This window comes from Bos mutus, chromosome 10 (assembly GCF_027580195.1).
Source record: "Bos mutus isolate GX-2022 chromosome 10, NWIPB_WYAK_1.1, whole genome shotgun sequence".
Classification (NCBI taxonomy): Eukaryota; Metazoa; Chordata; class Mammalia; order Artiodactyla; family Bovidae; genus Bos; species Bos mutus.
In genome coordinates, this window is record NC_091626.1 from 13850787 (window position 1) to 13862610 (window position 11824).

An 11824-nucleotide genomic window follows, 5' to 3' on the forward strand; every position below is an offset into this window, starting at 1 on the left:
ATGGCTAAGGAAGTTATGGTACACATACATAGTGGAATATTACTCAGCTATAAAAAGGAATGCATTTGAGTCTGTTCTGATGAGGGGGATGAACCTAGAGCCTATTATACAGAATGAAGGAAGTCAGAAAGAGAAAGACAAATATTGTATATTAATGCATATATATGGAATCTAGAAAGATAGTACTGACAATCCTATGTGCAGGGCGGCAAAGGAGACACAGACATAAAGAACAGACTTTTGGACACAGTGGGGGAAGGAGAGGGTGGGATGATTTGAGAGAATAGCACTGAAACATACACATTACCATATGTAAAATATGTAGCCAGTGGGAGTTTGATGTATGACGCAGGGAACCCAAAGCCAGTGCTATGTGACAACCTAAAAGGTGGGAGGGGGAGAGAGGCAGGAGAGGGGTATAAGAAGGAGGGGACATATGTATGCTGCTGCTGCGTTGCTTCAGTCGTGTCCGACTCTGTGCGACCCCACAGACGGCAGCCCACCAGGCTTCCCATCCCTGGGATTCTCCAGGCAAGAACACTGGAGTGGGTTGCCATTTCCTTCTCCAATGCATGAAAGTGAAAAGTGAAAGGGAAGTCACTCAGTCGTGTCCAACTCTAGCGACCCCATGGACTGCAGCCTACCAGGCTCCTCTGTCCATGGGATTCTCCAGGCACAAGTACTGGAGTGGGGTGCCATTGCCTTCTCCAGGACATATGTATACCTATGGCCAATTCATGTTGATGTATGGCAAAAATCATCACAATTTTGTGAAATAATTATCCTACAATTAAAAATTTAAAAAGATTAGTTCTAAAACAATGGAAAATAAATAAAATGGATGAGAATGGATGAATTTCATTCAGATGACCATTATATCTACTACTGTGGGTGAGGCAGATTTTATTTTCTTGGGCTCCAAAATCACTGTGGACAATGACTGCAGCCATGAAATTAAAAGATACATAAACCATCTCCTTGCTCCTTGGAAGGAATGTTATGACAAAACTAGATAGCATATTAAAAAGCAGAGACATTGGTTTGCTGACAAAGGTCATATAGTCAAAGTTATGGTTTTTCCAGTACTCATGTATGGATGTGAGAGTTGGACCATTAAGAAGGCTGAGCACAGAATTGATGCTTTCCAACTATGGTCTGGAGAAGACTCTTGAGAGTCCCTTGGAGACTCCCTGGAGCAAGGAGATCAAACCAGTCAATCACAAAGGAAATCAACTCTGAATATTCATTGGAAGGACTGAAGCTGAAGCTCCAATACTTTGGCCACCTAATGTGAAGAGCCAACTCACTGAAAAAGATCTGACTCATTGGAAAAGACCCTGATTCTGGGAAAGACTGAAGGCAAAAGGAGAAGGTGGCAGCAGAGGATGAGATGGTTAGATGGCATCACCAACTCTATGCGCATGAATTTGAGCAAACTCTGGGATATAGTGGAGGACACAGAAGCCTGGCGTGCTGCAGTCCATGGGGTAGCAAAGAATCCAACACAACTTAATGACTGAACAACAACAACAAAAATTTGCCTTTGGCTATTGGTTTTTCTATTAAAAGAAAAGATACCAATGTTCAGTAGCTATAAGGTGGTCCTTGGATTGGGGGAATATAACTCAAGAAGTTTGGAAGTACTTGTCTAGTCCACTTCCTTCATCTCAGAGAAAAGAAATGAAAACCCAGAGAGCTTAAGTAGCTTCCCCAAAGTCAGACGCAAGGCATAGAGCTCTGGTCTCCTGTCTTGGAACTGGGAAGATTTGTACTTCCAACCTGATCCAAGGAAAGCCCAATCAGGCTGTAAGGAAGCCATTCCAAAAGGGTCTAAGCCTGACTCTACGGTGACTTACTTTACAGATAACAACTGGCAAAGAAGTAATCCCAAAGTTATTTTCAGCTGCCTTAAGGGGCATTAGCTCTTTAGGTTCACCCCCTCAGGACAGAACAATTTTTTAAAAATTAATCCATTCATTTACTCTATTTTTTCCTTTGATTAAAAAAAGTTTGAATAATTGCTAGCAAAGTACCCTGCAGTTTTGTTTCCAAGTTAAAATTTACAATGATCTAGTGGTTTGGGAATGTTCACTGACTATAATTTAGTCGTACAAGATGGTTTCCAAGTTCTCTGAAATCTTCTTTAAATGTGTGTTCATGTTTATAAAGACAGCTATTCATGAATGGGGCACATTCTCCTCTCCACATAGATGGGATGCATTCATAAGTGGCAGGAATCACTTGTATACATGAAACAGAAAATAAACCCTAGATGAAAGTCTCCAGAATACTGAGGTGCCAATGTCTCTGTAGGCAAGTAAATTGTTAAGCATGAATTACACTGAGAAACAATTCTCTTAAACTAACAATTTTTAAAATGAGCTAATTCTAGTGTCCTAGCTCAGTGGTGGCCTTTTGCTAGGAATGACTGAACCTGTTCCTACATTCTGCTATGTTGATTAATAAAAAATATTTATTACACAAATCCTTTTTGTTGACAAGTTAAAATGGAGCCTCATCTTTCATATCTCCCTGAAGATTGCCACCTTGTGAGATTGAAAATACTCATTCAATTCCATCACCAGACAGGCACAAATGAGAGGGTGATTGTTTTTAAGCATGTGAGGGGAATCGTTGGTAAACTCATTTGTTTGGATATCATTAACAGAACAATCGGTGAGGATCTCCAGGGGGTCCTCATGACCTTTGCTCGCAATCTCTTCATCATCCATCAAGAAATATCAGCACCTAATATGCAAGGCGAGACCAATTTTAAGGTGAGGTGTTAATTAACTAACGATCCTGGTTAATTTCTATACAAGGGCTGAAAATACCTCATGCTGTATTGTAAACAAGTGCTAAACCATTTTTTTTTCATTGTAAGCGGTACATATTTTACAGCATGGGGTCAATATTATAAGGTTCCCACTGAACCTGTTAGTTAAATTTAATAGTTTGAAACTTTTTCTTTAAATATAGTAGACTTGTTTTCACTTGCTATTTCCAAATCTAAGCTTACAAGACAACAGGGCTTTCTGATGTTGAAGGTGACATTGAAGTGCCACAATGGAGCCAAAACAGAGACTGTCACGACCAAAAATCCTGACTATAAGCTACCTATATTTCAGATAATACGATATCTGGCTAAGGATTCCTGGGAAGTCTAAGTTTCTAAAGCCAGAAAAGTTCTGCAATCCCATGAAGGACAACGTGTATAGGGAGAAACAGAAGAAAACCTCAGTATGTTTGTAAGCCATCTGCTCCACCCCATTTTGCTGAAGTGGGACAGGTATATCATCATAAAGTTTTGAAGCTTCCAAACGTCACCTAAGGATGTTGCTTCAGGAAATCCAGTCGTGTAATTGTCTAGAACTCTCTAAACTCTAGAAAATGAGAGCAAGATATACCAAAATTTTTAAAATATCAGCTAAACAGAGACAAACACTTGATATTGCTCACTGGAGTGTGCATCTGGTTCCCAGTCAGCCTTCATCTTGTTTGAATGGGTCAAGTAACTCAGGAGATTCAATTAGAAACCACATGTGATTTTTCTCTTAAATGGAAAGCCCAACAAAAGCTTGATAAAAATAAAAATTTTGAATTTTTTTTTTCCTTGAGCTAGGGCCCAGTCCTGCTCAGCCAGTTGAGTTACTCAGTCATGTCTGACTCTGAGACCCCATGGAATGCAGCATGCCAGGCTTCCCTGTCCTTCACCAACTCCTGGAGCTTGCTCAAACTCACATCCATCAAGTCAGTGATGCCATCCAACCATCTCATCCTCTGTCGTCCCCTTCTCCTCCTGCCTTCAATCTTTCCCAGCATCAGGTTTTTCTATGGAGTCAGTTCTTCACATCAGGCGGCCAAAGTATTGGAGCTTCAGTTTCAGCATCAGTCCTTCCAATGACTGTTCAGGACTGATTTCCTTTAGGATTGACTGGTATCTCTTTACAGTCCAAGGGACTCTCAAGAGTCCCTCTATAACAGTAATAATGATAGTAATGCTTTGCTCTTCAGAGTGATTTTATGTGTTGCATCAACTTTCACTGGTCTTTCTAAAGGATCTGTGCTCATCATTTATATTCTAAGTTCCTGCCAGCTAGCATCATTTCATCTGTTACCATAATGTGCAAAATTCTGAGCCTATATGCACGTGATCAGTTTAGTCTGTCCAAATACAGCTAATAGTCAGGATCAGATGGTGCTGTGGACTGAACTATGTTCTCCCAAAGTTCACGTGTTGAACTCTTCATCCCCAGTATGATAATATATGAAGAAGGTGACCTTGGGAAGTAATTATGTTTAAATGAAGTCATAATGGGGGGATCCTCATGATGGGATCAGTGTCCTTATAAGAGACCACAGACCCTGCACTCTTTCTTTCTCTCTGTCTGTCTCTGTCTCTGTCTCCCCACTAAATGGGAACACAGCAAAAAGATGGCTGTCTGCAAACCAGAGAGCTCTCACCAGGAACAGAAAGAGCCAGCGCCTTGCCCTCAAACTTCCCAGCCTCCAGAAATGTGAGAAATAAATTTTTGTTGTTTAAGCCACCCCATCTATAGTGTTTTGTAATAGCAGCCTGGGCAGACTAAGGCACAGAGTTTATCCCCCAAACCATGCAGACTTAGTAGACTCCAACCTCGGACTTGAGGTTGGCAGAGCCAACTGCTATTGACAAAATAAGGCCTTTTCTCTCTGCCCTTTTCTGACTTTAAAAATCACCAGAAGTCAGATATTCTGAAGTAGCTTTTTTTTTTTTTTTCACTTTCTCAGCTACTTTTATTTTATTTTAATTTTTTATTTTTTTTACTTTACAATATTGTATTGGTTTTGCCATCCATCAACATGCATCTGCCAGTAGCTTTTAAATATCTCATGGTTTCTGCATCTCATGTGAATCATTGCTATCTTGACTTTTTTTTTTAACCCAATGGCACCCCACTCCAGTACTCTTGCCTGGAAAATCCCATGGATGGAGGAACCTGGTGGGCTGCTGTCTATGGGGTCACACAGAGTCAGACACAACTGAGCGACTTCACTTTCACTTTTCTCTTTCATGCACTGGAGAAGGAAATGGCAACCCACTCCAGTGTTCTTGCCTGGAGAATCCCAGGGATGGGGGAGCCTGGTGGGCTGCCGTCTATGGGGTCGCACAGAGTCGGACACGACTGAAGTGTCTTAGCAGAAGGTCCAAAGGTAAAAACTTTAAATTTCGATAAAATAGGAATAACTTTTAAAAACTTAAAAAGTGTAATAGATTCATTTTTGGTAGTATTTTTGTCTACTATCCTAACTGCAGCCTGATAAGTATTTTCAGTTTGTAAACAAGGATTTACCAGCAAAATAAAGGCCAAATAAAAATGAAAGGTGATGCAGAAAAAGCATTTAACAAAACTTAACATCCTTTCTTGATTAAACAAAACACTCAAACAAACTAGGACTAAAAAGTAACTTCTTCAACCTGATAAGGGCATCTGGGAAAAAGCCACAGCTAACCTCATAGTTAATGGTGCAAGACTGAAAGCTTTCCCCGCAAGATCAGGAACAAGACAAGGATGTCTGCTCTCACCACTTCTATTCATCATTATATTGAAGGTTCTAGCCTGGACAGTTAGGCAAGAAAAAGAAATAAAAGACACAAGTTTGAAAAGAAATGAACTATCTTTATTCACAGATGACATGATCTTGTATACAGAAATCCTAAAGAACTCATAAACAATCTGTTGGAACTAATAAACAAATTCAGCAAGTTTTTAAGACCCAATAGCTATATATTAATATAAATATCAGTTGTATCTCCATATATCAGCAATGAACAATCTAAAATTAATTTTTAAAAAGAATAAAATATTTACGAATAAGTTTAGCAGAACGAGTATAAGACCTGTCTGCTGAAAACTACAAAACAGCATAAAAGAAAGGAGATCTAAATAAGTGGAAAGACATTCTATGTTTATGGAACAGAAAACTTAACATTGCTAAAATGGCAGTACCCTCCAAATTGATTCATAGATTCATTGCAATTCCTATCAAAATCCTAGCTGGCTTTATTGCAGAAATTGACAAGATAATCCTAAAATTCATTTGGAAATTTGAGAGATCCAAAATAGTCAAAATAATCTTGGGAAAAAAGAACAAAGAGGGCCTCTAAATTTTAAAAACTTACTACAAAGCTACAGTAATCAAGAATATGTGGTACTGTTATAAGAACAGACGTATAGATGAATGGAATAGAATTGAGAGTCCAAAAACAAATCTTCACTTTTACAGTCAATTGACTTTCAACAAGCGCCAAGCCCATTCAATGAAAAAAGAATAGTCTTTTTGATAAATAGTGCTGGGACAAATGGATATCCACATGCAAATGAATGAAGCTGTACCTCTCAACTCCATAGCAAATACAAAAGTTAAGTAAAATTGGATTAAAGACATAAATTTAAAAGTTAAAAGTTTTAAATTCTTAGAAGAAAACAGGTATAAATCTTCAAGACCTTGTGGTTAGCAATGGCTTCTTAGATATACGTTAAGTGCAATCAAGCAACATAAAAATACTAAGTTGGATTCCATCAACATTGACAACTTCTGTGTACACCAAAGGATACTTACAAAAGTGAAAAGACAACTTAGAGAACTGGCGAAATTATTTCCAAATCATGTATATGATATCTCTAGTGTCCACAGTATATAAAGCACTCTTACAATTCAACAACAGAAAAACAACCCAATTAAAAAGTGAGCAAAACTTCCAAAACTATGTTGAATAGTAATGGTGAAAGTGGGCACCCTTATCTTGTTCCTGACTTTAGAGGAAATGCTTTCAATTTTTCACCATTGAGGATAATGTTTGCTGTGGGTTTGTCATATATAGCTTTTATTATGTTGAGGTATGTTCCTTCTATTCCTGCTTTCTGGAGGGTTTTTATCATAAATGGATGTTGAATTTTGTCAAAGGCTTTCTCTGCATCTATTGAGATAATCATATGGTTTTTATTTTTCAATTTGTTAATGTGGTGTATTACATTGATTGATTTGTGGATATTGAAGAATCCTTGCATCCCTGGGATAAAGCCCACTTGGTCATGGTGTATGATCTTTTTAATGTGTTGTTGGATTCTGATTGCTAGAATTTTGTTAAGGATTTTTGCATCTATGTAATCAGTGATATTGGCCTGTAGTTTTCTTTTTTTGTGGGATCTTTGTCAGGTTTTGGTATTAGGGTGATGGTGGCCTCATAGAATGAGTTTGGAAGTTTACCTTCCTCTGCAATTTTCTGGAAGAGTTTGAGCAGGATAGGTGTTAGCTCTTCTCTAAATTTTTCGTAGAATTCAGCTGTGAAGCCGTCTGGACCTGGGTTTTTGTTTGCTGGAAGATTTTTGATTACAGTTTCAATTTCCGTGCTTGTGATGGGTCTGTTAAGATTTTCTATTTCTTCCTGGTCCAGTTTTGGAAAGTTGTACTTTTCTAAGAATTTGTCCATTTCTTCCACGTTGTCCATTTTATTGGCATGTAATTGTTGATAGTAGTCTCTTATGATCCTTTGTATTTATGTGTTGTCTGTTGTGATCTCTCCAGTTTCATTTCTAATTTTATTGATTTGATTTTTCTCCCTTTGTTTCTTGATGAGTCTGGCTAATGGTTTGTCAATTTTATTTATCCTTTCAAAGAACCAGCTTTTGGCTTTGTTGATTTTTGCTCTTTTGTTTCTTTTGCATTTATTTCTGCCCTAATTTTTAAGATTTCTTTCCTTCTACTAACCCTGGGGTTCTTCATTTCTTCCTTTTCTAGTTGCTTTAGGTGTAGAGTTAGGTTATTTATTTGACTTTTTTCTTGTTTCTTGAGGTATGCCTGTATTTCTATGAACTTTCCCCTTAGGACTGCTTTTACAGTGTCCCACAGGTTTTGGGTTGTTGTGTTTTCATTTTCATTCGTTTCTATGCAAATTTTGATTTCTTTTTTGATTTCATCTGTGATTTCTTGGTTATTCAGCAGCGTGTTGTTCAGCCTCCATATGTTGGAATTTTTAATAGTTTTTCTCCTGTAATTGAGATCTCATCTTACTGCATTGTGGTCAGAAAAGATGCTTGGAATGATTTCTATTTTTTTGAATTTACCAAGGCTAGATTTATGGCCCAGGATGTGATCTATCCTGGAGAAGGTTCCATGTGCACTTGAGAAAAAGGTGAAATTCATTGTTTTGTGACCCACCTCCCAGAATATTGGAAATAAAAGCAAAAATAAACAAATGGGACCTAATTAAACTTAAAAGCTTCTGCACAACAAAGGAAACTATTAGCAAGGTGAAAAGGCAGCCTTCAGAATGGGAGAAAATAATAGCAAATGAAGCAACTGACAAACAACTAATCTCAAAAATATACAAGCAACTCCTACAGCTCAACTCCAGAAAAATAAATGACCCAATCAAAAAATGGGCCAAAGATCTAAATAGACATTTCTCCAAAGAAGACATACAGATGGCTAACAAACACATGAAAAGATGCTCAACATCACTCATTATCAGAGAAATGCAAATCAAAACCACTATGAGGTACCATTTCACGCCAGTCAGAATGGCTGCGATCCAAAAGTCTACAAGCAATAAATGTTGGAGAGGGTGTGGAGAAAAGGGAACCCTCTTACACTGCTGGTGGGAATGCAAACTAGTACAGCCACTCTGGAGAACAGTGTGGAGGTTCCTTAAAAAACTGGAAATAAAACTACCTTATGATCCAGCAATCCCACTGCTGGGCATACACACTGAGGAAACCAGAAGGGAAAGAGACACGTGTACCCCAATGTTCATCGCAGCACTGTTTATAATAGCCAGGACATGGAAGCAACCTAGATGTCCATCAGCAGATGAATGGATAAGAAAGCAGTGGTACATATACACAATGGAGTATTACTCAGCCATTAAAAAGAATACATTTGAATCAGTTCTAATGAGGTGGATGAAACTGGAGCCTATTATACAGAGTGAAGTAAGCCAGAAAGAAAAACACCAATACAGTATACTAACACATATATATGGAATTTAGAAAGATGGTAACAATAACCCTGTGTACGAGACAGCAAAAGAGACACTGATGTATAGAACAGTCTTATGGACTCTGTGGGAGAGGGAGAGGGTGGGAAGATTTGGGAGAATGGCATTGAAGCATGTATAATATCATGTATGAAACGAGTCGCCGGTCCAGGTTTGATGCACGATACTGGATGCTTGGGGCTGGTGCACTGGGATGACCCAGAGGGATGGTATGGGGAGGGAGGAGGGAGGAGGGTTCAGGATGGGGAACACATATATACCTGTGGCGGATTCATTTCGATATTTGGCAAAACTAACACAATATTGTAAAGTTTAAAAATAAAATAAAATTAAAAAGAAAAAAGAAAAAAAAGTGAGCAAAGGACTTGAATAGACTGTTGTCAAAGAAGATATACAAATACACAGTAAAAACATGAAGAAACACTCAACATTATTAGTTATTAGGGAAATCCAAATCAACCACAAGATTCCATTACACACTTAAGATGGCTACAATCAAAAAGACATAATAACAAACATTAACAAGGATATGGAGAAACCGGAACCCTCACATATTGCTGATAGGAATATAAAATGGTGTCATTGCCATGTATAGTTTCATATTTCCTCAAAATGTTAAACAAAATTACCATATGATTCAGCAATTCCACACCTAGTTTTATACCCGAGTACTGAAAATATATGCTCATATGAAACATATATTAGTGTTAATAGAAACATTATTCATAAGAGCCAAAAGGTAGAAACAACCCAAATACCCATCAACAGATAAATGGGTGAATGCCATTATATCATATTAAATGAATAATATTTCACACATTGGAATACTAAGTATAAATCTTCGTGATCTTGTGGTTAGCAATGGTTTCTTAGGTATAACACCTAAAGTGCAAACAACCAAAGTAAAAGTAGATAACAGATACAATGAAATATTATTTAGCCATAAAAAAGAAATTAAGTTCTGATCCATGCTACAAAATGGATGAACCTTGAAAACATTATGCTAAGACACAAAGGCCACACATTATATGACTCGTTTACATGAAATGTCCAGAGTAGGCAATTCCACAGAGATAGAAAATAGATTAGAGGTTACCAGGAGATAGGAGAGGTAGTAAATGCGGAATGGCAGATAATGGGTATAGAATTTCTACTCAGGTGATGAAAATGTTCTGGAATAACATAGAGTAATGGTTTCTTATGAATACACTAAAACCCACTGAATTATACACTTTAAAAGGGTGGATTTTATGATATGTGAATTTTACCTCAATTAAAAAAAAAACTAAATAAAATGCATGGAAATGTGCCACTTTTCCTCCCCCAAACCAATGGAAATAAATGCTCTCATCAGCCGACTAGTCTTCATTTTAGGGTGACTAGACCAGGGCATCCCACTCCAGTGTTCTTGCCTGGAGAATCCCAGGGACGGTGGAGCCTGGTGGGCTTCTGTCTATGGGGTCGCACAGAGTCGGACACAACTGAAGCGACTTAGCAGCAGCAGCAGACTAGGGCATCTCAAATTAACTGCAATGAAGGACCTATTTGTTGTATTTTTTCTGATCTATTATCCGTCGATATATATGTGAAATACAACAAAAATGAATTACTAGAAAAATAAAATGAAAAAATCGAAGACATATTAAACAGAAGCCCATTTTTTCATTACATTTAATAGACACAAAAATCTCTATAAAGGTTTCCAAGTTCATCCTTTCAGTTTTTAACCCATTTCGTTAAGACTGAAAACCAACAATTAATAGATGGCTGCTGGTTAGTGGAACACACTTTGAGCAGAACTGATCTAAACCATACTTAACTTTAAAAAGGAGAAAATGCTTGATGGACTGGATGGAAGACTTATAAGAGGTCTTTAAGTAACAAATATTATTTTCACTGTTCATTTACAGGCTGCCATTGATGACCTTGAAGCCATTCTAGGAGTAACAGAGGAAAACAAGTTGAGATTTGAAGAAAACCTACAGTCCAAACATTAAAAACCCTCTCTAAACCTGATAAATGAATGATCCTGGAACACTTTACTGATTTTGGATTCCAATCTGAAGCCAAAAAATGGGCAACATTCATTTTTCTGTTAGGAATAAAAGGAAGGGAAAGTTAGTTTGCTTTGTTTGCTAGGAAGGGGAACAGAATAGATTATAATGTAATGCTTTCTTTAAAAACTGTTTATTAAGTAATCTTATTTTACTTATTAAACCAAAACCTATTTGTGTTATCATTTCAATCAATCTCTTCCTCTTCCCAAACACAGGACGAAATAAGCTATCAAGAAAGTTACAAGTCTGACTAATATCACTTCTGCATCTATCTCTTTATAAACTTCAGGATTATGAAGCTTTAAAAAAAAAAAAATTCTATAAAGTTTTCTCTTCCTATTCCTAATAATAATTTGTCTTCTGCATGTAAAAAATTGAATAAAGGCTTAATCCTCGCTATTTGGCAAAATGGAAATATCTCTTTTTCCCCCAAGAAAATTACATTTCTGTGGATTTGTAAAGTGATCTTTCGTCACTCATTGTCTTTTTATTGTGCCAGCCACTATTGTCTGTTGTTGCCATTTTTCAAAAAGTAAAATAAGCCAACATCTAGTTAAATAAAGAATCAGAATGTATCTAGGTGGCAGTATCTGCTCTTAGTTTAACAGTGTAACTCAGCCCTCTATCTTGAATAAACATTTGTATTCTCTAGCTCTCCATTAATACAGCAGTAGGATTTTTACAAGCTTAATTCAACAGTACCTTTTAAAGGGCAAAGTGTTAAAAT

At 37.3% G+C, this 11824-nt stretch overlaps 1 protein-coding gene across 1 annotated transcript in view; it reads left to right on the plus strand.

Moving 5' to 3' along the window:
* Positions 1-11566, plus strand: part of IQCH (IQ motif containing H) — a 229793-nt gene extending 218227 nt beyond the window's left edge. The window contains 3 exon segments of the mRNA XM_070377335.1: positions 2669-2777; positions 10951-11032; positions 11035-11566. Of these exon segments, the coding sequence (XP_070233436.1) occupies positions 2669-2777; positions 10951-11032; positions 11035-11063 (220 nt within the window). The 3' untranslated portion in view covers positions 11064-11566.
* Positions 11567-11824: the final 258 nt, after the last annotated feature.